The sequence below is a fragment of the Lasiodiplodia theobromae genome (genome assembly GCF_012971845.1).
Source record: "Lasiodiplodia theobromae strain AM2As chromosome Unknown scaffold_1, whole genome shotgun sequence".
Lineage (NCBI taxonomy): Eukaryota > Fungi > Ascomycota > Dothideomycetes > Botryosphaeriales > Botryosphaeriaceae > Lasiodiplodia > Lasiodiplodia theobromae.
The window spans coordinates 1,138,372-1,164,440 of record NW_023336399.1 but is presented as its reverse complement, the minus strand read 5'-3'; the positions used below and the strand labels follow the sequence as shown (position 1 = coordinate 1,164,440).

The 26,069-nt window shown below is 55.1% G+C and overlaps 11 protein-coding genes across 11 annotated transcripts; 4 read left to right on the top strand and 7 right to left on the bottom strand.

Moving 5' to 3' along the window:
* Positions 1 to 1,832: 1,832 nt before the first annotated feature.
* On the bottom strand, positions 1,833 to 3,543 carry LTHEOB_338 (Cytochrome p450; the record flags this gene model as incomplete). Its single annotated transcript, XM_035512296.1, has 3 exons — positions 1,833 to 2,777; positions 2,835 to 3,179; positions 3,226 to 3,543. 3 exons carry the CDS (start codon positions 3,541 to 3,543, stop codon positions 1,833 to 1,835), a joined length of 1,608 nt encoding a protein of 535 aa, XP_035372340.1.
* Positions 3,544 to 4,416: 873 nt separating this feature from the next.
* Positions 4,417 to 5,403, bottom strand: LTHEOB_337 (Urease accessory protein; the record flags this gene model as incomplete). Its single annotated transcript, XM_035512285.1, has 2 exons — positions 4,417 to 5,180; positions 5,241 to 5,403. 2 exons carry the CDS (start codon positions 5,401 to 5,403, stop codon positions 4,417 to 4,419), a joined length of 927 nt encoding a protein of 308 aa, XP_035372339.1.
* Positions 5,404 to 5,834: 431 nt separating this feature from the next.
* LTHEOB_336 (Spo12-like protein) lies at positions 5,835 to 6,311 on the bottom strand (the record flags this gene model as incomplete). The annotated part of the gene is made up of 3 exons (XM_035512274.1): positions 5,835 to 5,961; positions 6,023 to 6,136; positions 6,187 to 6,311. The coding sequence occupies 3 exons, from the start codon at positions 6,309 to 6,311 to the stop codon at positions 5,835 to 5,837; spliced, it is 366 nt and encodes a 121-aa protein (XP_035372338.1).
* Positions 6,312 to 7,676: 1,365 nt separating this feature from the next.
* On the top strand, positions 7,677 to 9,242 carry LTHEOB_335 (uncharacterized protein; the record flags this gene model as incomplete). The annotated part of the gene is made up of 1 exon (XM_035512263.1): positions 7,677 to 9,242. One exon carries the CDS (start codon positions 7,677 to 7,679, stop codon positions 9,240 to 9,242), a length of 1,566 nt encoding a protein of 521 aa, XP_035372337.1.
* Positions 9,243 to 9,612: 370 nt separating this feature from the next.
* LTHEOB_334 (Peptidase s41 family protein) lies at positions 9,613 to 12,178 on the bottom strand (the record flags this gene model as incomplete). Its single annotated transcript, XM_035512252.1, has 6 exons — positions 9,613 to 9,643; positions 9,697 to 10,325; positions 10,376 to 10,498; positions 10,559 to 11,478; positions 11,579 to 11,968; positions 12,019 to 12,178. The coding sequence occupies 6 exons, from the start codon at positions 12,176 to 12,178 to the stop codon at positions 9,613 to 9,615; spliced, it is 2,253 nt and encodes a 750-aa protein (XP_035372336.1).
* A 1,934-nt stretch (positions 12,179 to 14,112) lies between these two features.
* Positions 14,113 to 14,505, top strand: LTHEOB_333 (Heterokaryon incompatibility protein; the record flags this gene model as incomplete). The annotated part of the gene is made up of 1 exon (XM_035512241.1): positions 14,113 to 14,505. One exon carries the CDS (start codon positions 14,113 to 14,115, stop codon positions 14,503 to 14,505), a length of 393 nt encoding a protein of 130 aa, XP_035372335.1.
* Positions 14,506 to 15,650: 1,145 nt separating this feature from the next.
* LTHEOB_332 (uncharacterized protein) lies at positions 15,651 to 18,028 on the bottom strand (the record flags this gene model as incomplete). Its single annotated transcript, XM_035512230.1, has 5 exons — positions 15,651 to 16,342; positions 16,393 to 16,576; positions 16,887 to 16,915; positions 17,214 to 17,817; positions 17,870 to 18,028. The coding sequence occupies 5 exons, from the start codon at positions 18,026 to 18,028 to the stop codon at positions 15,651 to 15,653; spliced, it is 1,668 nt and encodes a 555-aa protein (XP_035372334.1).
* A 261-nt stretch (positions 18,029 to 18,289) lies between these two features.
* On the top strand, positions 18,290 to 20,074 carry LTHEOB_331 (PIG-X/PBN1 domain-containing protein; the record flags this gene model as incomplete). The annotated part of the gene is made up of 5 exons (XM_035512219.1): positions 18,290 to 18,442; positions 18,491 to 18,630; positions 18,683 to 18,746; positions 18,800 to 19,184; positions 19,233 to 20,074. 5 exons carry the CDS (start codon positions 18,290 to 18,292, stop codon positions 20,072 to 20,074), a joined length of 1,584 nt encoding a protein of 527 aa, XP_035372333.1.
* Positions 20,075 to 20,287: 213 nt separating this feature from the next.
* On the bottom strand, positions 20,288 to 21,220 carry LTHEOB_330 (Phytanoyl-dioxygenase; the record flags this gene model as incomplete). The annotated part of the gene is made up of 1 exon (XM_035512208.1): positions 20,288 to 21,220. The coding sequence occupies one exon, from the start codon at positions 21,218 to 21,220 to the stop codon at positions 20,288 to 20,290; it is 933 nt and encodes a 310-aa protein (XP_035372332.1).
* A 512-nt stretch (positions 21,221 to 21,732) lies between these two features.
* On the bottom strand, positions 21,733 to 23,183 carry LTHEOB_329 (Ubiquitin/SUMO-activating enzyme E1; the record flags this gene model as incomplete). Its single annotated transcript, XM_035512196.1, has 4 exons — positions 21,733 to 22,542; positions 22,592 to 22,763; positions 22,811 to 22,868; positions 23,060 to 23,183. 4 exons carry the CDS (start codon positions 23,181 to 23,183, stop codon positions 21,733 to 21,735), a joined length of 1,164 nt encoding a protein of 387 aa, XP_035372331.1.
* Positions 23,184 to 23,561: 378 nt separating this feature from the next.
* On the top strand, positions 23,562 to 25,395 carry LTHEOB_328 (Regulator of chromosome condensation RCC1; the record flags this gene model as incomplete). The annotated part of the gene is made up of 2 exons (XM_035512185.1): positions 23,562 to 25,219; positions 25,272 to 25,395. The coding sequence occupies 2 exons, from the start codon at positions 23,562 to 23,564 to the stop codon at positions 25,393 to 25,395; spliced, it is 1,782 nt and encodes a 593-aa protein (XP_035372330.1).
* Between the last annotated feature and the right edge of the window lie 674 nt (positions 25,396 to 26,069).

Below are 26,069 nucleotides of genomic sequence, written 5' to 3'. Positions count from 1 at the left end.
GGGCGACGAGCCGGAGGAGGAGCGGGGGCGGGAGCAGTTGCAACCCATAGTGACCTGTTGAAGAAAAAAAAAGTTAGTAAGTGTTCTTACTATCGCTGGGTGGTGTGCGCGTGGGGGTGGTGGCGGATTGGAAAGGAGCTTGGGCACGTGTGCTTGGGCTGGGGCTGGGCTCACTGTGCTGGGTGAAGAGAGAAGAAAAGAAGATCAGAATCGCAGACACCAGACGAGATTTTTAAAGCGACCCTGGTGGCCCCAGCGCTACTACGCCTCGTTTGTGCAGACTAGCACCGTGTGTGGAAGAGGTAGGGCAGTCTTGACCATATTCGATGAGAAAGAGGGCGCCTGAGCGAAGCTGAGCGAGCCTGAGGGAGCCTGAGCGGCCAGGTAGGCTGGGAGAGCATGTGAATTCTATCGTCAACAAGCCCCAGAGAGGTCGCTAATCGCATGAGGCATCTAAGCTTAGCATGCCGCAGCATTGGCAGCTTCCGCAGCAGCTGCGTTGGCGTGGGCTACGCCGGGGTGGAAGGCGCAGCCAGAGACGGCAGCTACCTCGCTCACCACCACACACGACGCGTCTACGGTGCCGCTCAAGGCAGAAAAGGTGCCAGGCAGGTGCCTGATCATCTGGAATCCAAGCAGCCCGCTCTGGGCGCGTCTCACCGGTCGAGCCTGCCTCGCGTCTACCAGCCAGCCGTGAGCACCGTCGAGATGCGACAACCGCGACACCACAAAGCTGCTACTTCGAGCGAGAGATGCAGCGAGGACGAAATAAGGGGACAAGGCGCTTGGAGCATTGAGAGGACGGCTGGGTTGCGACTTGTGGCCGGTCGAGCCCAGATGACTGCCTACGCATCTCTGACCCGGCCCGAAACAACGCACTGGTGAGCTTGCCCCATCTATTTCCGACGACCCTTAAACCTGCCTTTCCATCGGCCAGCAGAGAGCGAGCGCGGGTCCGCTGAGAACACTTCGCTGTGGATGCTGCCATGCAAGCCCGTACATAGCCTGAGGCATCAGGCTCCCACCCGGCAGCACATCGGAAGCTCTGGTCAAATTCTCAACACCGGAAGGCCCTCACGATAAGAGAAGAGGGCTGGCAATACCGATTAAAGCTATATACTGCCGTGTAACACGAGCACGCCCAAATCCGTGACTCGTGACGGTAATCCGCCCTCCAAGCCGCCTGAGAATCCACCGACATGAGAGAACCTAGAGATTGTCAGTTGCGGGCTCAGGGAGGACACAATATGCTGCGAGGTTGGCAGACTGTCTTCTTCGAGTAGTTTGAGATGCTCAAAATCGAGGACGCTGATTGGCTGGAAGCAGAACCCTGCCATTCCTACGATCTGCCCGAACGCCACCGACACGCGCCACGCTCCAACTCTAAAGCCACCTCGCCTTCGCATTGAGCCCTGTCTATTCTTACCAGAGTTTCTACCGCCCGCCAAGTCATGCTCGATGTATGTCGGCTTACACGCTGCTCGATGAAGGACTGCAAGGCTTTCATGACGGATGATCGACGGTCGGCACGCTGCGCGAATCACGCAATAGTTACCACAAAGACGCAAATTCCACTTTACAATGGTAGGTGCTGCGGCATCGCACAAGTTGTAAAATCGACACCGTCTTTGAATTTGAATCTCTACTAGCTACTTAGCTGTCGCAAGCCCTTCGTCTCCGGCCATGTTCCAAAACAACCGCAACCATCTTCCAGGAAACCAATCCCCAGCGCACAACTCCCCTTCGTCACCCTACGTGCGTCAAACCCGAGCGTGAAGTTGTTGGCGGCCAAGACATGGTGCGATGCAGTGTCGTTGGTGGAGAAGACTGAACTAAGCCTTCTCTCCCTTCCTCTCCCTTTTCGTCAATGCACAAATCAAGCCTTCCTGCTGCACAAACCACCTGTTTTTGACCTTCCATTCCCGCCCTTCGCCGCCCTCCAACTGCACTTCGAATTCACGGAGAAGCTGGGGTATCACCTTCATCATTTCCATCATCGAAATGTGCTTTCCCAGGCATGTTCTGCTGCCTCCGCCGAAGGCCAGGAAGCTCGCGTCCATGCGCCTCCTCTCGGCCTCGCTCGCCTTCAACCACCGCTCGGGCCAAAACCGCTCGGCATCCTCGAAGACGCGCTCGTCGTGCTGCGTTACCCACGCGTTGATGCCGACAATGGTGCCGCCGGGGATCCAGCGGCCGCAGATCTCGGCGCCGGCGGGCGGGACGACGCGCTCCATCAGGAGGCCGACGCTGGGGTGGAGGCGCATGGCCTCCTTGACGACGGCATCGAGGTAGGGCAGGTGCGTCGTGGCCTCGCGGTAGCTCACGAGCTCGCTCAGCAGGCCGGCCTCGTCGGCGGCGTCGATCTCGGCGACGAGGGTGCGCATCGTCTGCGGGTTCTTGAGCAGGAAGTAGATGATTGCGCGCAGGGCGATGGCCGTCGTGTCGCTGCCCGCGAAGACGTTGGTCGACAGGTGCACCACGATGTCGCGTGTCGTCATGCGCGGCGGCGCCGCTAGCCGCAGCGCCGACCACCGCGACAGCATGTCTCCCCGCGCGTCGAGCGCAGACAGCGCTTCTTCCGACAGGTCGCCGTCGCGCTTGAGAGACTCGGTCGACTCGGAGGCAACCGACGTCGAGAGAACCGAGTTGACGGCTTTGAGCGTGAACGTCAGGACCGAGTTCCACGACTCCATCGAGGGGATGAGGAAGGGGAAGAGCGGGTTGCCGAGGAGGAAGGGGTGCCATTCGGGGAGTTGGCCGCAGAGCGAGGCGTAAACCTGGTCAACGGTGAGCTGCTGAGTCAATTCGGCTTCGTGGGAAAGATTGCTGCTTACGAGAATATCGGCGATAGTTGCCATCATTTTGTCGACGTCTGCGCCTACCTGCAGGAAGCCTAGTTTCTTTGCGAAGCTGAGCTCGCCGATGACATCGAACGCGTAGTACTGCAACCACTGCCCAAGGTCGACGGGCTTATTCTCATCAACAAAGGACCTGAGCTTCTCCATGAACAATTTAGAGCATGAGTCGATGGCATCTTCCTTGGCCAGCAGCGAGGTCAAACTGTAGGCAGCGGCGATGGGACGCTTCTGCTCATGATGGTACTTCTCGTCTCTCGTTGAGAAGATGTTCATCTGCGGTTTCTTGTGCCAGCTAATGCTCTGGATTGGATAGAATGCAGACTACGAGCTGTTAGCATTTGCCGGGAGGCGTATCAAGGTTGCATACCTTCGTATAGCCCTTGTTCAAGCCGTAGATGTTCGCAATCTCGCTGGGGTCCCCCACTGAAACATGGTTTGGCCCAATCCTCACAAGCGGCCCGTACTTCCGGTGTAGCCTGATGTGTGTCCAGTGTGCCTGCCCCTTGGCGACATCGAAGAAACGCCAGAGCCCCGTGTATGCGGCAATGGTTGGGCCGGGAATGCCTCTCAGGCCAGGCCTGAATTTGTTGCAGAGCAGGCGAACAACGACTAGAGCAACTAACACATGGGCCCAATAAGCTCTCAGGAGCAGAGCAATGGTCCAAACCTGTTCCTTGGCCGTCATGATGGATTGAACCGATCCTGTACAACGAAGCAGAAAGAATATTGACTGCCGTTGATCTCTTGGACTGCCGGCATTTAAATACCGTGTTCTGGACAACGAATACGCGTCTCAGAGCTTCGCTGCCGGCAAAAGAAAGGGTTGGGGGCCAGCGATCCTGGGCGACAAGCAGCTAAGCTGCACCATCGTCTCGCCGAGAGCTTGTAAGCACCAATTGCGACTCTTTTCTACCCTGAAGCGGTTTTATCAGAAAAGTGGGCAGGGCAATATGCATCATTGGGCGGCGCATCTGCGGGAGGATTGCTTCCTAGTAGTAAGGCTGTGCGATATCCCTCTTAGGCCGTGAGGGCTGGCTCGCGAAGTGTGGAGACTGTCGATCTTTGCCCTTGACGCTCGTCAGCGTGCAGGACGAAAGGCTTCGTATGCATTGTAAGCAGCATACACCGGGATTGGATTCGGCTACCTTCTGAGCCAATTGTTGCCAGCGCATGCAGCGGCGATTCGCGACATGCTGATATTAATCCGTTCAATGCCGCCGTGTAGCCGCCCAGTGCGTTTGGAAACAGAGTCATTGACCAGCTCGTCTTCGGATCAGGCGACAGAATATAAGGGTTATCGGCAAGCGTCTTGGCCTCCTTTAGCTCGGGTAAATGGAATGCGATTTCATTGACTCGGTGATTACCGGGGAAAGATAGGTGGTTGGTGTTACACGAGCCAAAAAAAACAAATTCACGACCAGCAACAGAAGTTTGAAGGATAGCTCGTCACTTACTCGTAGTAGCAGAAGAGAACTCAGCTCTTGGTTTTTTCTTTTTTTTAGGGCTCAATTGAAGTCCTGAGCCGCCAATGATCACACCTAACAACTTTCAGTGCGCACTACGAGTTGAAAATGCGACTGTACAGTTTCTCATGCCTGCCCACCCACAGGTCCATGACCGGCACACTCTGCCCCGCATCCTCAACCTCGGTATCCCAAAACGTCTTCACCAACCCACTCACCCTCTCGCGAAGCCCCGCATCCGCCAGTACCGCCTGCGCTTGGTACGGTCCCAGCACGCTCGCCCGCACTGCCGCCGACGTCACCGTCCGGGCATGCGAGAAGAGGAACAAGTACGCCGCATCGTGTAGATCGACCCCGAGCACACGCGTCAGCAAGCCCCAGAGCGGCGCGAGATGGGCGTTTGGCGGGAGCGGCGTGGCGCTCGTTGCGGCGCGGAGCGCGGTTTGGAAGCGAGTGAGGGCGGCCACGGCATCGGAAACGTCGCCGCCATCGTCGTCGATGCTGGTTGATGTTGGTGCTTGTTGATAGGCCTTCTTGAAGCTGCGATCCCATACGGCGAGCAGGGCGCGACCCTGGGCGATGCTGGCGCGGCGGGCGACGGTGCACGGCGTGCTGGCGTCGAGGTCGTTGTCGAGCGTCTCAATGAGGTGCGGGGTGCGGTAGCCGGCTAGCACGTAAGGCAGGGCAGTGCTGGCGAGGGTGTGGAGGGAGAGGCGCAGGAAGTGGTGGAAGGCTGGCACTTGCGAGGCCGACGCGCTTGGAAGCCGATGGTGGGCTAGGTACGACTCCAGCCCGCTGCTGAAGGCAAACGAGCCTAGCGGCAATGCCGAATCGGCGAGCAGAAGGAGCGTGTGAAGCGCTACAGCAACACGTCAGTTTATTCTGGGTGGAATGGGTGTGGGAAACATGCCGGCATCACTGGGTGGACTGGGTGGCGGCGGCGTTAGCGCGCGCGAGGCCGTAGAGACAGAGTCGCTGGGTGACGGCGGGGGTTGCAATTGGCTTTTCGCATGCTTGAGGCGACGCTCGAGATCAGCTATCTCTTGTTGGAGAGCTTGCTGGTCGCTATCGTGAAGGTCCATGAAGGCGGCATGGCGGTCGGTGGAGAGTGGGGCGCGTGGACGGACGCATGCGACGCGGGGAAGCTGGACACCACAGCGGCGAATCTCCGGCACGCAGCAATCATTCATTGTGAAGAGAGCAAGACTTGTCAATTTCGTAACTCTGACTCTGGACTACCCGTCGGCCATTCCCTAGACCTGGATATGACGGGAAAGAAGTAGAAAATTCAATACGCCAATGCCGACATAAGAAACCGTAGTGATCGATGGACGACCCCATCCCAGAATGCCGTGTCCGGGTATCATAGCGCCGTAAAATAACCAGTGACCATCCAACCAAACCCAGACCCAATAGTATAGTAGTACAGCGACGCTCTGCAGCTAAAGCAGCGGTTGCGAGCGTCAGGAAATGTCATCGTGAAGTGCTGGTCGCACGGTACCGCAGTAAGGGTTTACGACGACTGGGTGCTGGCGGTCTGGATCTTCTTCTGAGGGATATCGGCGAACATGGCACCGCCGTTGGCGGCGTTCTCCATGTTGCGGGCGCTCATCTTGCCGAAGAGGGTCTTAGGCTTGGACCTGAGTGATGGCGTTAGCATGACTACGCCAATGGCAAGCAGAAGAGTGGGAAGCAGCTTACTTCTGGAGGCCGTGCTTGTTCTTGAAGGCCGCCAGCTTCTGGGTGGCGGGCGACTGGATGCCGTCGGACGGCGAGACGTACTTCTGCTCATCAATCCTGGGCGGAGGGTCGAACCTTTAGTCTCGTCGGATCAGTCTCGTTGATAGCGGGGATCGGTAACTTACTGGCCGCTCTTGAGGCGCGACTCGAGCATCTGGCGGTGGTACTCGAGCGACTTGGGCTTGCCGTCGTCGACCGACTGGCCGAGCTGCTGGTTGGCGTCGCGTTGGGCGAGGACGTTGGCAGACATTGCTGTAGAGTAGAAGAGTAGCTTGGGTAGTATGTAGCGGGTCTGGATAGTTTCGAGTGGACGGCGGAGAAGCGTGTTGGGTGAGCGAGAAGAGCTGTCTGCGGCGGAGACTTTATGGCAGGCGCCCTCGGCGGCGCGGCCCGCCAAAAAAGTTCCAACCGCAAACAAAGCGTTGACCCAGCAACCGCTTGACATCACCACCCGCCCATCCATTCGCCCTGCACACATGCAAACTCGAGCGTCGTAGTCCCCTGACTGGCCAACCCGCCGAAGCCACTCGGCCACTGCCTTCCACTTCAGGTCAAGCCGTCGCTTTCGCCTGTTCCAATCTCTTTCTCCAGCCATCGTCATGGTATAAGCAGGCACCCGGGCGATACGTGGATCGACAGGAACCCGGCCCCACAGGGCCGATTATACGTGCAATCTTGCATGATGAGATGAGCCTCCTGTCCGGCTGACTTTTTTGCCACCATTCGTCGGGCCATTGCGACGCTGTGCGATCGCCACCGTGGAATGCTGGGGAACTCGCTATTCCAAACACGCGGAACAAAGGCTCTTGAATGATCTTGGTTCAGCTCCGCGGAAACCACTAGCTGCTCACAGTCATTGCTTTGGTTGCTTCACTGGCTATTGCTCACCCTGGCAACCTGACCCTCGCTGGGGGGGAACGCCATGAGCCTCTCCGTTTTGCACTCGAGAATGTTTACGCAGTCTACTTTTGATCTGGCCTGCCTGACACATGGTTCGAAAAGGAGTCCATTCTTGCTAAGCCGTCTCGCCACGAACATGATACTTACTTTGAAGTATCTGCACCGACAGCCTGATCTTTGCTTCTCCTGTACGCGCAGGAATAATGGAGCGCACGCCTTTTGTGGGACACGTAAGGATGAAATAACCCTCATTCTACTGCGAGAATTGCTCTTGGTGTATTTGTTAATGGCTGTTGCTGTTGCGCTCACAATGACTGCTGTGCTACATACCTCCCGCCTGTTATTCCAGCCAATTCATCGTCCGCGTGATGATCCCGCGCTGGACGACTTTTATTTCAGATGCCAAGCACACGTCCGGATCTGCGAAGCTGGCCTCGCAGCATCTGATTCGAGCCTTACGTCGGTGTCAGCACTGTTGCAATATTCCGTTCTTTCCTGTAATGTGCGAGCTCGTGCGCATAGGAAGGCACCTGGTAAGGGTCTATGCTCAGTCAATCTAGTATATCTTCCCTCAAACGTCACATCCCTGTACCTCAGTTCTTGAAGACCGAAAGGTCACCACCGACTTTGACACTCCCCCCACAAGCACCTTCTTGCTAAGTCAACGTCAGATTTGCGTTGTACCTCACCAACTACTTCGGATTCTCATCCCGACATGGCGTCACCAACGCCACCACCGAACATCCACCAGACGGTTGGTGCATCTGGGGTGCTTGGTGCCATTACGACCCACGACGAACCAGTCACGCCATCGCCGAAGTCTGGTCAGATCATGACCGTAGAGGCATCTTCCTCACCTCCATCGTCAAGCAGCGTGCTTGAAACCCCGCAGCTTCCATCGCTAGGTGAAGATGCCCAGCCCAGGAAGCGCCAAAAAACCCTGCCTTTGGTGGATGCTTACAGTGTTGCTGCAAATGAACATGGTTCATTCCCATACTTTGCCAATGGCGATGTTGTCATCACCATCAAAGACAGCACGAAATTGCATGTTTGGCGCCTGCACTCCACTGTCATTGCCATTGCTTCTACCAAAATGAGGGAACTGTTGGCGCGTGCCGATAACCTGCAGGGAGAGGCCGACAGCCATCACTACCTGACCTTGGACGAATCCGTACCTCCTCACACCACACCCCTCTTGATCCCAGCTCGTGCGGACCAAATTCCGGAGGATGTCATATCAGAACACCAGGAATTTTTCGACCGTAGTCTCTTGAGCACTGCCACCGCCTCGAGTAGGGCTACCAGCGTCGTGACCACCATCAAGTCTGAAGACCAAGATAGCCGGAATGTGTCACAACGCCATGCCAGCCGTGCGAATTTGGACGCACGCATCCGGTCAGAGCTCTGCTCGGCCTACGACAAGCTCTTTCGTCACATGTACCACTTGCCTCTGCACCTCGGCACGACGGCCAATGCTCAGCACTGTCTGTTTCAAGCCGAAGTCATCGTCCCGGTATTCCGGGAATATGGTTTCCTCCCAAGTCTTCAGCCGCACCTTCGTGACTCGTTGTCGCAGCTCAGGTTTCAACTCTTCGAAGCAATCGCCAAAGACCCCTGTCGGTGGCTGAATCTTTCTATACCCTTAGAAAGTACCGTCATCTACATGGAAGCCTGTATACATCTAACAGGATCTTTCGATAAGATTTCCAAGCAAGACAAGAAGACCCGTATTCCACATGACGTGCTCAACAAAGTCAAGAAGAAGCGTGAACAGCTCATGCACGCCCAAGAAAAGGTTCTTGGCGAACTTTTCCGACTGACAATCCACGTGGAGGAGAAGCCCGTTACAATGGTTGACCAGATGGAGACATGGATTGCGGTACAAATCTTCAGGGACTGGCTTGCGAGAGAACTCGACCGAATCGAAAGGCAGACTACCGGAGGCAGCCAGCACAGCAAGGGTCTGGTCGCTTACTCTGACAATGCCTCCCCACCAGGCATTGGTACACTTTTACGCCGGATACACCGTGGTGGAGATGCGTACCTAGCCTACGACAAAGTCCTTAAAGATTTGAAGGAGAGCCATGAGTACCTCGGAAGCGAGTGGGAGGACCTCGCGGAGGACCTCCGCAGTCTCAAGAAATTTGCGTCCAAGGCGGTGGAGAGCTTGTGTCGCAACAATCTAATGCTCGACCCTGAGCTTCACAAGATCCCCTACCTCACCTGCGTGGATGTAGGAGTGAGGGATCTCCCGTGGCAGACTAACGCGGAAGGATCATGAATTTCGCGGTCCTGAAGGCAAGAGGGAGCACGAGGGCGGGGGACTCATTACCTTCACATGGAATAGCGAAGGGCTAAGAAAAAGAGGATTCCCTACTTTACACGGAGAGAGATGAGGCGACTGGAACTTGTATTTAGTCATCACATTTCATACACAGAGGAATTGCTTGCCGATGCACCTGACGATTACGTGCAAAACCCTAAGAATTCTACATCTTACGAAAAGCTATACGCGAATAAAATAAAAACCTAGAAACTAATCTGCAGCTACCAGCGCATGCATTGTGTAATTCATAGCGCAGCCAAAAGTCCACTTGAACGCGCTAACCCGGGTGTTATCACCATTAGCCCCTTATTAGATCCTTATTCTACTAGATCTTATAGTTCCTATAGAACGAGCGTCTGCATTGTGTTCTCTGTATATTTTGCTCTCTTGTGGGTAGACACTTATACACCTCTGATTGGCTATGTTCTTTTGGCAGGGCGAATTCTGCAGTTTGGGCGTGAGGTCCCTGGCCTTCGCGTCAGTGATGGATAGGCTTGGGGTAGCATCGAAATCATCTGGGTCCATATTTGGCATTTCGATAGAGAGTTCGTCAAGGATGGATTGTGCAGAGACGGTGAAGTTGAAGTCTGAGGAGGAAAGATTCACGGATCCCTGCACACACATCGAGCTGTCGTTCCAAGCTGCTGTTGCTACATCTTGCCACAGCTGCGACATGTTGTATATGTTGTCCACCGTGTAATAGAGTCGGCAGTTTGCAGGTTCGTAGAGGAACTGCAAGGGGACTGTTCCATTTTCCCGGATCTGATCTCGAAGGTTGAAGCCGGCGTAAAGGATAAACATTCCGGAATCCCAAGCCTGTGGGAGGATGGTTGTAGTATTGTCCGTCTTTGAACTGGCGAATTCGAAATCTTTGCCCAGTTCGTACGTAGAGTAGTCTCTGGCCCCGCGACTACCGCTGGCGTACTGCATGGGGCCGACTTCGGGGCGGCCGCCCATCACAATTGTATGCACGCCGGCTTGCGTCTTCATCATCTCCACAAACAGAGAACATGCAGATGAACAAAGGCCGTCGGTAAGCTTCAAACAGTTAATGTTTGTACCAAGATTCCTTTGACTCTCACACTTACAATGACGATGTCCTCGGGCAGCCATTCTCCAGAGCTTGGGGGTTTGTCGCTGCTATTGTAACTATACGGTACGTCACCAAAGGCGGACAAATCGAAGCTGTAATCCGAGAGGTTGTATCGCTCCTGTAATCCAATTTGCTTAGTGTTTGTACTCAAGCTGAAATGTTTTAAGCTAGAACATACGATTTCAGAAAATGCATCACCATTGAATGACCGTGGGCCGTAATACTCAGACCAAGAACTAAATGTCTTGTCTGTTTCTGCGTTCAGCCGATTCGTAATCACCCATTCATCCCGCGCATGCTGAAGATAAATTTCGGTCGCGGGGTCATTCCGATCGAGAGTCCCCCACCAATTTGTAGATACTTCACCCAACTCATCTGCAAGCGGATGGCTTCGTCTTCTACTACCAGCGAAAGGTTCGATATTGGGGAAAAAACGTTTGAAAGTGTCTATCGCCAGGAAGATGGCACCGCCCGAGTTTTGCTGGAGGTCAATGATCACCCGCGACATAGCGGCTGCACTTGCTCCATCGATGAAGGATTGCACGGCTCTGGCGAAGTTCTGGGAGTCGTCACTGAACTGATAGAATGATGGTATGCTGAGGACGGCGACGGAAATATCATGGAGGAAGTAACCGGTGACAACACCGCCATGGTCGATAGACAGATTTGCTTGCACAATATCGGCGTGGGTCGGATAGGCGTCGTAGCTATTGCTTGACCATGAACGCAGGTAATCTGAATCAGACTCAATGCTAGCCTGAACTTTTGTGCAATTGGAATTGTCGTATGATGCCGGGAGTAAGCCAAGCACGAAGAAGTTGTAAAAGTCACCAGGCGTACTAAGGGGCCCAGTGCAGCCTTGATCGTTGTAGAATGCCACCCAGGGAGTGGAAAGCGCGGTGCCATTCTCCAAAGTGAACGTCAGGTCTTCTCCCGGGTAGAATAACGCGGAGGTTGAGAACGTGTTCATCTCACCAAGGATATCCTGGGGTGGCCGGCTCATCAACGAGTTCCAGTCTGCGTGTGGCTCCACAAGGCCGAAGGAGTTTAAGGCCGCAAAGTCCGTCAAGAATCTGGCCGTCTCTTCCCCATTGATTGCTACTACGGGTGAGATTTCCAAATTCGGGTCATTCCGATGCGTGATTAAGTGGTCTATACAGATTTAGTATCGTTCTATGTTATGTGGATGGATGCGCACCTGTGAGGTAAACCTGCGGGGCTTGTTTGCCATCCATCGAAGCCGATGATATATAATAAGGGCTCCCAAAAGAGAAGACTGAAAGAATTCCCGCAAACAGGTTAACATGAAAGTCATGCATTGAGTGCACGACCTTCTGGATGTCCGTCTCAAAAACGAGCTGGCTTGTGTAGTGACCGGATCTGACAGCGTTGCGGATTCTCTCCAGTTCTACTGCGACGTCGGTAGGCGGCTGACGGTAGCCCTTGGGGGGATCTTTCAAGTAGGAGACCGTGCTCTGAAATTGCAGAGTCGTGTTGTAATAGTCAATGAAACGCAGGGCGACTGCGCCGTTGAATGGCACACTCCGAAGGCACTCGTATGCGTCTGAGGCGTAGAACAGAAAATCCCCTCCACAAATGTTAGCTTTGTGGAGTGGGGTTTTGGACTCGTAACATTACCGTTGTTTCCTGCATCGATGATTTTACCACAGATTGTCTGGTCAATTTCGGTACTGTTGGAAGATGAAGGCTCGTCCCTCTTGATCGGCTGTACAGCTGGGCTGCAGGATACCGACACGAGAGCAACGCCGAAGAGTGCAAGTATACGTGCGACTAGCATAGTGAAGCACGATAACGAAGGGCTGAATGAGAGGAGTGTCTATGGACAGGTTGAAAACTCCCGCTCGTAGTGGATCACGGCAGACACTTTATTTCATGTTGTATCGTGAGGCTCAGTCTCAGCTCGACCTCAGCTCAACCTGAATTCAACCTCAGCTCAACCCATTTCCGTGTTGAGAGAATGCTTGTGTTGAGCATGCGGCACATGCGAGAGCTATTTTTGCCTTCGAGGTTGCCAGGCTTACAGAGACAGCAGCCTTGATCAGGTTTGCCCAATGGCGTGAAATGGCGCAGGCTGAGGAAGGCTGTAATGTGCTCGGCTGCCTGGGCCCCGCCAGGCTTCGAAAGGCTGTGGTCAGCAAAGACATAAAAAGAAAGGTCGTGTGATTAGAACGCCACGCAAACAAGTGATGCATGTGATTGAGGGGCGGAGTTCAGCTTTGCAGTATACGAAGTCTTAACAACGACTATTTTACATGGTATTTCAATATTCTTGGTTATCTGAATGCTATTGGTCACGCATGCGATGTGTATTCACGTCCAATTGGACGTCACGAGCACCTGTTCTGATCATCGTATAAAGAGAACGAATTAGTAAGATGGCGCAAGCATGCATCGCGGGTATACACTGACCACCGCATTGGTGAGGGCTGGCATTTGGGGCCCAGTAAGAAGCCGCACATTCCACCTACACATGCAAGCCGGGTATTCATGCCCGTTAGAAGACCGGTGGCTGTAGCGGCAATTGTCAGCAAACGCCAACTGCGGGCAGGGTGATATTTCATAAAGCCGCCACCGCCAGCCATACCGAGCGTCTAAAACATCCGCTTTGACCCAGAACCTCTAATCCTCGCCAGCTGAAAGCTGAAGAAGATGACGCAGACACACAGCCCCAGAACAGCCTTGCCTCCGGACATCTATCGTGAGCTCTTCTCTTCTTTCTTTGAGTCAGATGAATTCCTGGCTTGGAAGAAGGCTGAGAGCAGCTGGCAACTTCGCTTGATTGGTGGCCCTGGTACAGGAAAGGTGATTGGCTGTCATCAATTTCTCGCACTTTAGCTGAACAATGTGTCATAGACCACCCTCGCCCACATCGTATTAGACGAACTCGAAAGGAAAAGCGATACCATGCCTGTCGCAGCCATATTCATCAGATATGGTTGTTTGCTACCCGCAGGTGAAGTTGTTGCGGACGTTTTGGGCAGTATACGTAAACAACTACTTCCTTGGAGCAGCCAAAGCGAAGAGATGGCGCCGAACGAGGAAACACTGGACCACAATCGCCAAAGCCTCAAAACAGTCTTGACACAGGTCGGGCACGCGTTCCTCGTTATAGACGGGTTGGATCATTGTGGGCATGAAGCATGGTTCCGCTTAGAGGAGGAATTGTCTAAGCTCAATAATGATGGTTTGAGCATCCTCGTTACCTCTAGAGTGCCCTTCCGAAGAAACACGACACAGTACGACTGTGACCGCTGCCCAGAGAAGCGGCCAGTAAAGATCTACTGGCAATGTCATAGCTGCCGTGAAGAGGACTATTGTGTATGTGGGAATTGCAAAATCGACGGAGACGTTTGTCCACAGTAAGTGTTACGCAAGCCTGTAAATACATCAAGTTCTGATCGGGATAGGCATGGTTCGCTATTATTCGAACCATATGAACACGTCTATGTCGACATCGACATCGAAATCGTCACACGCGCAGCCATCCAAGGCTACATCCGGTGGGATCTGGAAAGAGAGCATGGGGATCTTGGTCTCGGGTCTTCCAATGAGGTCAAACCGCCTGAGTCTTCCTTGTGCAAAGCCCTTGCAAGGCACAAAAACAGCAATGCTGCTCAAGAACTTGTGTCTTACATCACAGAGAAAGCGGACGGGGATATCACGCAAGCCAGGCTCCGGCTGGATTTGGTGCGGAAAGCAGAAACGGTCGACATGACGCAGCACACGATTCAAGGACTGCCCGGCAGCGTCATCGCAGTGTTCGAGGCGGGCATCAAGAGCATTCAAGAGCAGGAAGAGCCTTCCCGTACTTTGGGCCTCAATGCGATTTGCTTGGTGACCACTGGTCATGCATACCACGGTATCGAGGCCGGTTATTTCATGAAAAAGTTGCAGGCCTTGTGTAGTGTGGACCCGGAAAAGACTGCCAAAAGCTATTTCCTTGATGAGATCATCCATGCAAGTAGGGGATTCCTCTCTGTCTACTGGCATGCTAGGGAGGACGAGGAGAAAGTTCGTTCATACCATCATGACTTCTTCTACTACGTGCTGGAGGACTATAACGAATCTTTGAGCGCGGTGAGGAGGAACCTAAAGATTGATTGAGAAGTCTGCAGTTCTTGGCACTGTAAACCCCCTTTTCATAGGTAGTGATCAAATATTCAGAACCTCAATCTGCATTGGCTGGCTTAGATTACCCAGAAGTTGATCTTGTCTCTCGTAAGAGGGCCATCAGAAGATGGATCGACACCCAGAAATGAGCACATATTGCCCGATACCCCTCGGAATGAGAATGTTCCCGTCCTAGCAAAACGAGCTTCTTCATCCGTCTCTTCGAGCAAGATTCCCGTCCCGGAATAGGTTGTCTTTTCATTATCAGAGCTTTGTCCAGGAGGGAAGCAGGAATCTCGTAAAGGATTTTTGCTGCACGCGAGGACTGCAAGTTTCAGTTCCGTAGGTGTTTCTCTAGGATACTCGTCTGGGAATGCCTCAAAGGCATCGTCATCCCGTGTACCTGCCGATATGTCCAACGTCCAGCCCGTAGTCCGGTCCAGCATTCGGAGGCGGCAATCAACAACTGCCCCGCGCATCGCTATAGCGCGACCGTTCTTTTCTCCTGAAGCTTGTGGTCCGTTTGGATCGTCCAAGCTGCGAATGCGGCTCGCCTCGAAGCCGATGAATTCGCCTTCATGATTGCGTATTACGTAGAATCTTTTCTCGTTGGGTGAGCGGTCCGCCAATTTGATTTCACCCTTGATAGAGGCCCACGACCAGGTTGGATTGTGGCGAAGGTCTTCGGCACGGGAGGCGGTTCGACAGTCAACCACACGCCAAGCCAACTGCTCGTGCAGAGAGTGTTGCCACATCCCTACTTCGAACTCCTCCCCTCCCAAGTCATCGCCAACAAGTTTGGCAATTCCGAAAATGGCGAGAACTTTGTCACTTTGCTTGGTCAGATCGCATTTGGTGTAGCTGCGAACTGCTTGTTTCCAAAACTGATCCAGTGAGACGTCAGCATCTCCAGCGATGGAATCCCGGTTGATAGCTGTGATTTTCTGGAGCCTCAATCGCCAGTTTCGGTCCATAGAGGTCATTGTGTCGATAGGCTGGGGTAATCCGGAAGGAAGAGTCTCGCAGGCGCTGATGGAAGAACACTCCCAGAAGATCTGTTTGTGGGAGAAGTGCAAGATGCGTGGAGAGAGCATGCGTTCTGCAACTTCAGTATGAATCCTTATTCGTAACGTGTCGGATCACTTACCCTGGAACACCCATGCACGCGTATACAGCGTGTTCTGGAGTAATTGAGAAGCCCAAAGCTGGGCTGGAAGTACAACCCAGGTGCCTGGTTGCTCGAAGAACTGCGAGCCACTGTCGCTCTGGAAAGTTGCAGGAAATATGTCTTGTCCAGTCCTTTGGCGGAACAGCCCACAAGAGCTACCTTCGGCATCTGCAGCAGCTATGTTGCAATGCGAATTCCGGTAGATCTGGTGCATCTTGGTGCCTTCGATACGAAAGTCACCGCCTTCCCCTTGCACAATGCACAAAGAGTCAATCCAGATGTACCGAACACCCAACTGTCTTGTAACACGGACGGCATGCTGAAAGTTCAGCGGAAGCTCCTCAATACCGATCCCTTCGGTCATCAGCTGGTATTGGTTCGCTACCGTGAGGGTGAGGAAGTTGGCGTCGCCCCAGCGATGGCTCAAAGTGACATACTTGTCTACTTGGACGCCATCCCCAGTCTCGACGACGCGAACCATTCTTTCGCCGAGAGCTTCCACATCAACCAAGCGTTTTGGAACGAAGGGAGTCGCCGTGCTTTGCCGGCGACAGTCGGGATGATGGTGTTCGCATTCTTCGAACCACTTGATTATTTGGTTCCAAGCCGGCGGCGAATCTGTGCTGGCTCCGAAAGATGTTGCTTTCTGTGGTATTCCAAGGTCTATGGTGCTCAGTTGTTTTTCTCAGATAAAACACTCATGGGCTGCTAACCTTTGTTGTTAAACGCGTAGAATGTCCTCGTTGGTGTGACGATATCCTCTCCGAAAGACCTGAAGGTGATGACGAGTGAGCAGAGGCTCTCGCTGATTCTTGCAGATCTCCGCAAGCTCCAACGGTGCACTGGTAAGACCAAATTTGTAGGACGTGAGTGTAGAGTCTTCAGGTCCTCCCAGAGCTGAGCACAGAATATGCATCCTTCGCTTGCGGCTTCCTTTAGTTTCGAGATGGATGCTTGATGCTCGCCCCATGTCTGGTTGGATCTGAGAATGCTCGAATCACAAAATGCACAAATCTTGAACAGGCTGGCGTGGCCAACCGGGGAGGTCAGAGGCGGCATTTTTGGGATTTCCGGGGGCAACGCGACAAGCTCGGTGGGATGTGGACGAGGCTCTTGATAAGTAAAACGCCCACCACGTCGAGGGTTCGTTATCCCAGGAGCGAGGCTCAGAAGACCAGCCCAGGCGGGCGGGATGTGCAACCCGTACCGAACGGGAAATGCCGAAAGCCAGTAAGCCTGCAACGTGCATGTGCGTGTGTCAGCTAGCATGCATACCTGTGTGATTTCCATGTGAGGCGTCAATTCAGCCTTGCGCGGTTTTGCGATTGGGAAGGGTGCATTTGCACTAGGACTTGGTTGCATTGCAAACTGAATTATCTCCGCCTAGTCTCGCCAAAGCCGGTACTTTCGTACCTCGTATTACTTGGCGACGACGGTCGTTGGTACGATCCAGACGGTCCTTCTCCTGCGTCGTTTCCCCACGAATTGCCTCCACGTGGGAATGTCGAATAGCCTCCTCGATTGCCACGATTACCCGCCATGTAACCAGCAGCAGCGCCTCCCAATGCACCGGACCAGAATCCAGGCCGCCATCCTTGGTTGCCCGTGTTGTTGCTAGGATACGACTTCCGGTCGTAGGGAGGACGTGGAGTATAGGGTGGTGGAGGGTCGTCGTTGCCGCCCCAACCTCCGCCGCCGCCACCTCCGCCGCCGCCGCGCGGACCAGTCCAAGTATTCGGGTCCCCGGCATCCCCGCCACCAACGATGCAGGCTTTGAAGACCATCCAAATTATGACGCCAAAGAAGACGACCCAGAAAAGAATGGCGATGCCCTGGCTGATCTGATCGTCTTCGCCGGATCCACTCCTACCTCCCTTCCGGTGTCCATATCTGTCCAGCCCCTTGGGGGTAAGCATCAAGCGGTACTCGACACCGCAGCTTCCCTTGAGGATGTACGGATCGTCGGGCGAGTCATAGCCTTCGCATATGACGTCGGTAGAGCCGAGCTTGAATTCTTCGGGGAGGGAGGCTTGACAGGTCCACTGGATGTTGTCGTCGTCGTAGTCGGAGCCTGCGTTCTTGCAGCGCATCACATCGACTTCGTACAGGCCCTTTGCGTCGCCGCCGATGCATTTGAGCTGCGGGCGGGGTTAGCTGGGCGCATGGGTCTGACAGAAGGGGCTCGCATACCTGCGGGATAGGCGACACGCGGCGAGCGGTGGTTTTCTGGCCATTCCGAAGAGTGAGAGACTTGATTTTGGAGAGGAGGACGCTGTCCCTCGCGGCTTCGGCGGTTTCAGAGGCGGCCAGAGCCAGCAATGCTGGCGCAAGGAAGCTGGAGAGACGCATGGTGATTTCGGCAGTCTCCTCCTCAAACAAGGAGGGGACAAGTCTCGCGGGTAGCTACATAAATAAGCAGCTAGGCGGGCGGCAGTGGCGTTAAAGGACACGGTGGCTGAAGACGTCACAAGTCGACGAAGTGTGCCAGCGGCAACAGCAGATCGCCATGGGAGCTCTTTTGCGCTAGTCCCCAACTGGAATGGCGTCGCGGCCCTGGTCCTTATTGCGACCACCTGGTCATCGGACCTCTCAACTACACCTCCGCCCAGCATGAAGGAGAGAATAACGTATTTGCTGCATGTCGGCGAGGAGGGCTTCGATCCATCCAGGCTCACCGTCACCAAGGAAACCCTGGCCCTTCCTCCCATCAAAGCCGCAAAGGAACACCGCCTTACCCTCGGCCTCTCCGAGCTTCCGCACGAGGTAGCTATCCGTAGTCTCAAGCCACGCTGCTCTGCTAAGACTTTGTAGTTCCTACCTATCCTCAAACAATCTCACGAGCTTCACATCCGTTGGGCTACCACCCAACCCTACCACTCTACTCCACCCTACGTTTCCCGTCTTTCTCCCGGCCTCCATGTCTATTTCACGCCCCGCAAAGGCAAGAAAGCGTATGCCACCTAGCCCCGCCATGGATCCTGTTGCTGTACTCATACCCTCCAGCGATGACCTCTGCTCAGCCTTGAAGACGGCCTTCGGCAATGAGCTGAAGTGCAATACTCCATCGGTACATATTTCCCATCAAATCACATGGAAATAGTACTCATCTTCGCTTCTTAGGATACCTTCATTAGCACCCCAGTCATTTCAGAGCGCTTCGCCACCTCTTCGTTTGCTCAATATCACAGTCTTCTCCCGTCGTTGCAGCATCTTGTTACCTACATCTCGGACAAGTTCTGTACCAGCGACGACTGCAGGGCGAAGGCTTCATCTCTTTTGTCTGCAAGCTACATAGATTTTGACTTTGATGCCATCTCCAACGCCCTTGTTATCAACGCATTCTGGGCCGAAGGACCTGCTGAGGGTGGTCTTTGGAACGAGGAAGTCTCGCGCGGCCAGGCCGACACCATGGAAGTTGGCGTCTTGAACAACGAAGTTCCGCTCGAACCCGAGGAGCTGTCTCTTTCCGGTTTCCTCACCGTTGTCGGTGACGACACGAAAGCTAGTATGCAGCCCTCACTCCCGTTTTTAAACCATGACTGACGCATTCCAGAACCTACGCTCTTCTCCTTTCCCTCTCGCCATCACCCTCTTCCATCAACCGCACACCCCGTCCACCCCACTTACTATACCACATTCAACGAACCGACCGGCCTGCACCCGACTCTCAAACTTTCATTTCCTCGCCCAAAGAAAACCCTTATCCCTCCCGGGCCTTCATGTGTCTTACACGCCTACCTAACGCTCCCGTCAGCCTTCTTCCTCGACAAGTACCAGTTCTCCGATCCCCTCTTCCTTTCTTCCCACAACCTGCGCAACGTTTTCGCTCACGCAGGCGCCACCGACCTGGAGGCCCCAGACTGGGTTGTCCCCCAATGGGGCAGCGTTGCTCTCTTCGAGCTCGCGCACCCCGACCTCCCGGAAACTGCGGATTCCGCTTCGCCCGCTGCCGACCCCGAGGACGACCCGAACCTCGAAGTCACCATCCCCTTGCATATGCGCTATCTTCCGCCTTCGGCCAACAACTCCGGCCTCGTCGATGCCTCGTTGCCCTGGCCTGCCGTCTTCTGGGCGTGTTCGGCCGAAGAAGGGACCAAGATGAGCGTGAATCCTTTCGACCGCACCAATCTCGGCTACGATGGACTGTTCGGCAACAGGGCCATGTTCTACCACGTGCCGCCGGCGAAGGACGGTGGAGTGGGCGAAGGCGGGCTGGTAGAGACGCTGAAGGTGCCTGTGTTGGACCTGGATCGGGCGTGGTATGTCGAATATGGGACTGTGATTGCGGTGGTGCTGGCGACCGTGTGGTTGTCGATTAAATTGGGTGGCGTGGCCAAGAGGGCGGGTTTTGGACGAGGGCAGCCCGTGACTGCTGAAGGAAAGAAGAGCCAATAAATACTACCCAGCAGGAAGGGATAGCCATTCACATAGATTTAATGGAGGGAAGCCGATGTTCAAGAGCTAGCTTTCAGCCTGAACGTCTTATTCCGCTTTTTTGCAATTTTGCAAAAGGCAAATCATCTGGAAGCAATTTCTGTTCTAGATTAGAGATAAGGACGATGATAGAGCCATATCTGACGTTATGCGAGGCCAACTTGAGACGAAAGCTCACTCGTCTTTTGAGAAATAACCCACATCACCCGCATCACTCCCCATCTTGACCAACCGTTCCCTCATCCCCTCCGCTCTCTTCCTGGTGCCATCTTCCAACCCGGAGAAATCACATTCCCCAACCCACGATCCAATCCCGTGCTGAAGCACATTGCGCGCCCTCTCTTTGCTCCCTCTAACCAGTCCAACACTCCCATGCAGCGTCATCCTTTCCCTACTCTTGTCATACACCCCCCGATGCAAAATGTTGTTGTTGTAGAACACGCAGTCCCCCGGCTTCATCACCACGACCTTCATATCGGGCAACTCCTTCTCATACGGAGCCGCCGCCCTCTCCGTCTCCGTCCGCGCGCGATTCTGACTGCCAGGCACGACGACCAAACTGCGATCCTCGTACAGAGCCAGGTTCCACTGCGCGTGCAGCGCCTCGCCCTGCGTCAGCCGGCGCAGCTCCTCGTCGGGGCTCGCGTCGGCAGCGATGTCGTCGCGGTGCCACCGCAGCTCGAAGTCGTCGTCGGGCCGCACGAGGAGGTTATACAGCTCCATGACCAGCTCGTCGTCGGCGGCCCGCAGCAGCGCCTTGCACACGCCCATGACGGCGTCGCCAAAGTACGACTCGGCGAACGCCGCCGCGTCCGGGTTCGACGGGTGCAGCAGGTGCTGCACGCCCCAGATGCCGTTGGGCCCCGGCTTGGACGGCCACGGTGGGAACTGCTTCGGCAGCGTGCGGATGTACGGCCAGTCGCCCCGGCGCGCCGCTGCCGTGAGGCGTGAGGTTGCGCCCCTCAACGCCTCGATCTGGGCGGGCGATAGGAGCGAAGGGATGCGGACGAAGCCGTCGCGCGCCAGGGCGGCGCGGAGTTCATCCGCTGGCGGGATGTTTGGGGCGCCGTAGCTGGTCGTCGTCTCGGTTGCGGTCGCCGTCGCCATAGTGCGCCGTTGTTGTGGTAGGAATTCCGAAGTCAGGGATGTGCGTTGGGCTCAGTCGGGTGGGAGAGAGCGAGACATTGCTCCTGGGAAACGGAGAGATATGTGGGATGGTATGGGGTTGCAATGGTTGGTGTTGCGTAGTGGGCCAAGGTCGCATGTGCGGGGGTTCGTTGATCGGCACGACTGAGCTGTGTGCCGGCGGGGTAGCTTTCTGCGCTTCACACTAACGTTCGAACACCACAGCGAATACATCTCAGCACTATAGTATCTCCTGAGAATCAGACGTTTTTCTGCTGATTTCAATTGGTCCCAATGCAGGTTGTGGAGCATAATTGCCTTCGCTATAGCTTACATTACTACTCGTAGAAAATCCTCACCCACCTACCCAAAATCAACTGTCTATGGAGTATCTTGACCCATGTGCTAACCTGAACATCATGCAAGAGTTGTGCCCCCTATGCTCGATATGCCGCCCGAATCCCCAAACGCCGATGAACCACGCTATGACGTCATCAGGTGGTGAATATAGGGTGCATGGCATAGACGGGCGCCTTGGACTCGTCACCGTCGAAAAGCATCAAGTTCTGGATGGGCTGCTCCCGTCTGCCAATAACGTTGATGACATCCTGCGCTAGCTGGCCTCCGATGAAAGCAGTAACCGGTGCCAGCTCGCTTCCGAGATTCTGCATAAACTTGCGCAGGAATTCGCTGGTCAGCGTCTCAATCGGCAGCTGCAGCTCCTTGTGCTTCTCCGTCGCCAGAGTCGTGAACAGCTGCAGATCGGCTGGCGTGTGTGATGGATTCCTTCCATTGACCTTCTGGAACTCCCACAACGCGCGGAAGCACGTGAGGAGTGGCGTGACCTGGCGGAGCTTGCGACGGTTGCCCTGGTACTCCGGCGGAAGAGGGGACGTGTTCGCAAGGAGCAGAGGAGAGTACATCTCGCGCTTGGTGACAAGCTCCATGCGCTTGCCATTCTCGGTGCCCTTGTCGGCGAAAGCAATGATGGAGCGTGTTGCGGACTCCTGCCTCAAAGTCGTGGAAATGTTGGACTTTTCACGCTCGATGACGTAGTCGTGCTGGATTAGATCGGCGAAGATGTAGCCATACATGCCATGGGCGCCGGCTGCGTAGAAGGGCTTCTGGGCCAACCTGGTCGAAGCGTCGATGGTGGAGAGGGTGGCAAAGTCCAGGTCCGTGGCGATGACAAGGTCGAAAGGCTGGTAGAACTCGGGCACTTTGGCATTGATGTCGGATGTATCCGTCATGATAGCAACACGGGGGTTGAGCTTTTGGATCTGCGGAGCAGCAGCTTCGGCGCGCTATGGGCCGTCAGCAGGTGGTGCGTGAGGGCACGATGGGTCAACTCACGTTCTGGCCTACGTCGGCCTCGGAAACGAAGAATTGGGAGCCAAGATCATCTTCGGTGACAAGCTCGTGGTCGACGATGGTAAGGGACTTGATGCCGGCAAGGACGAGGTTCTTGGCGACCTCGTTGGCAAGGGCCTTGACGGAAATGAGAAGGACGTTTGCAGAGCGCAGCCTAGCCAGATTAGCGCGACCCGCGCAAAGGCCAAGCAGGTTCCTCACCTCTCTTGGGCCTGAACGCCCCAGAGGCGGATCTGTCTGTCGTAGAGTGCAATCTCATCTGGATGCTAAGTCAGCAGGTGCATGGATACGACTCGTGTGGCAACGTCATATGCGGAAAGACGTGAGACACTGGACGGCGGTGGGTCAAACAACGGGAACGTGGCGAATAAATGAACCAACACCGGCACAAAGGAGAGCTCTCTGGGTGCAACAGGGGCGGGCGGGAGATGACAATGGGCGAGAGGGTACCTGGACTGATGGTCTGGGCCTGGGCAATGGCGGCCACCACTTCGCCGGCCGGGTCCTCGGCGGGCAGCGCGCCGTTCTGCACGGGCAGAGTTACCTGCGGGCCGGTAGCGATTGGGTCGGACATGGCGGGCAGCTTTGCGGTCGCAAGCGGGCAGGTTGCGGAGGACGAGGAGGACTGGTATAGAAAGTTGGCGTAGCGGTGCCTGGGAGCTCCGGGCGCTATGCCGGGCTCAGTTGGCGTGGCGCAGATCGCGGCCCGTGCACAGGCCAGGCGGGGCGGACCCAACTGAGACGTCCACAGCTGTCAGCCACTGCCTTAACTGCCTCCTCAACCTCCCCCAGTTTCTCCACTCGCGCCCTGTCGGTCCTTCCCCTTTCCGGGCCTGCACGAATCCCGACAAGCCCGCCCCCAGAGCGAGCACTCCCGCACCAGCACGCGCCCCGGCCGCCCAGGCCTGTGACATGACGCGCGCCCATCCCGGTCCCTTTGTCCACCAGCACCATGTCTGCTCCTCGCTACAACTTTGACTTCCCGCCCGCCACCCAGCAGTCGTCCGCCGACCAGGACTCCGCAAACTTACCTGCCCGCCTGCAGCACATCCGCCAGGCCCTCCAGCGCGAGCGCGAGCAGCAGCGCGCCGAGAACGACGTCGCCGCCTCCGAACGCCGCACCCGCCTCGCCGACCCCAATCAGCCTCCCATGCCTCGCCGCAACCGCCGCGGCCCCCGCGGCCTCGCCAGGACCCACGGTGCTTTCGACGATCAGCCCAGACGCATGCGCTCGCCTCCCCGCCTGGAGCCCTCCGATCCCCCGACTTCGGCAATCCGCAACAGACCCCATGCCGAGCCGAGCCAGCGCTTCAGTGCCCTGCGCCGTGCACGCCAGCAGCGTGAGCAGAGCAGCACACCTCTCTCCGAGCTCTCCGAGCTGGAGCGTGCCGGCGAGCGCCTGGCCGAGATAAGCCAGAGCATCTCCCAGCTCATCGGCCCCAACAACCTCTCCAACGCCGAGCTGCTGCGTCTCGAGTTTGGCCCGCCCCGAGACGATGCCTCGGAGCGCAGGACCTTCAAGCGGAGAAAGCTGGACCGGGATGACGCTTCGACCATACACAGCTCCAGGTACGGCCACTTCGGCCAGGTGGTGCCAGGACGCCTGAGAATGGAGATTGTCAGTTGCGATGGCGGTGAATACAGCGACAACTCGGGAGATCTCCACAGAGTCGACAATGCTTTGCGGAACGATGCTAGCGTTTACTGCACCAAGAAGTCGCACTGCAACATGATCCTGCGACACCAGGGAGAGACGACCTTTAGTCTGGATAAGATTGTCATCAAGGCGCCCGAACGGGGATTCACAGCTCCGTACGTTGACTCCGACGAAGAAACTTTGTTGGAGGCTACTGACTCGAAGGCGACCAACAGTGTTCAGGAAGGCATGATTTTCTTGGCCATGGACTCCGAGTCCCTCCTCACCGGTACTGCTCCCTACCAAATCGACTACGGTGCTAGCTCTTCGGCTTCATCCCGTGCCTCGAGTACCTCATCATCCTCGTCCCGCCGCCCCGAACGTATTTCCCTCATCGAGAGCCTTCATGATCCTGAAGTACTTGCCGGAATGGCCCGCCGCCACGACTTACGCGATCGTTTGGAGCAACAGACAAGAGAGGACCGTGAGGCAAGGTTCGCGCGTTTGCTGCGTATGAGACGTCGGTTGGAGTCAAGGCAACACAGGGATAGCAACAGCGACAATTGTGATTACTCTGAGACGAACGATAGACCTGCCATTATCTCGCCGACCGCACCAACACCGCCGCCAGCTCTCCAGGGCCTCCACGTCACGCAAGAAGAGGATGACGAGTCGAGCGAGTCTGAACCGGATCCACCAAGTGCATCGATAATGGCAGATCGACTTCGAAGAGACAGCCGCTGGCGCGCAGAGAGCGAGGATGATGACTATGAGGACGACATACGCAATGTCAACCATCTCCTTTGGGACAGAAGAACGGGGCCTGGCATCATTCGCTCTGCACGGAGGAGTACTCCTAGCAAGATCGAGCCCGAAGAGTCTGCAGTGGTCGATGGGGACGTCCTGGCTCCTCATGCGAGATTTTTCATGCAAAAGAACAAGAGCAAGATTACCATCCGGTTTGACCCGCCTGTGTAAGCCTTTGTTCCCCCTTTGTTTCATGTATGTCCTAACAAATTTGCACAGGGCTGGCAAATTCATTCTACTCAAGCTTTGGAGTCCCTCCAAGCATGGCAATATTGACATTCAAAACATTGCAGTTCATGGCTTCTCTGGACCGCGCTACTTCCCTGCCGTTGAAATGCGGTAAACTTGGGACATCTTGTATGACGTGTGTGGATGCATTGGATGGCGTTTGAGTTTCTGCTTTTACGATTATGGAATGGAGACGACTCATGGTCAGATACCCGTCAATCACCACGGGTGCGATATTCCGCCCGACATGTGATACATAAGAGAATTGGTTTATTCTTTGAGGACAAAGGAGAAAGGCATCATACCTATTCAACGACGGAGGCTCATACAACTTCGGTATACTTACTTGAGACCGGTAAAACATAAGAGTGGACAGCCAGGACCGTGGAGAGTAAGCTCCAAGGATACTTAATGCAATGAGGGTATCATGGTTCAGGCCCAGGTCATGTTACTGACCTCCAAAGCTCATGCTCTTTGGGTAGGTCGAACAGCTTGTTTAGCAACTTGCTTTGGCGTGTGAGACCGATGATAGAGAAGCGCCTGTTTTATTTATTTTACAGTAATATTGCCATTGCATGCATGGACTGCTGCAAGAGCACTTTAAGCCGTTTCCGTGTGTCTTTGGGGTACCAAAGAACAAATATTTTTAGACGTTCTCTCAATTTCATGGCTCTGTGGAAGATATTGTGCCCCCGAACATTGTAATGCAGGCAGACGATTCAACATCATGGAGTCTCCTCCCATCAAAACACCAACTCGAATTGCAAATTGGAAAAAAAAAGGGGGGGA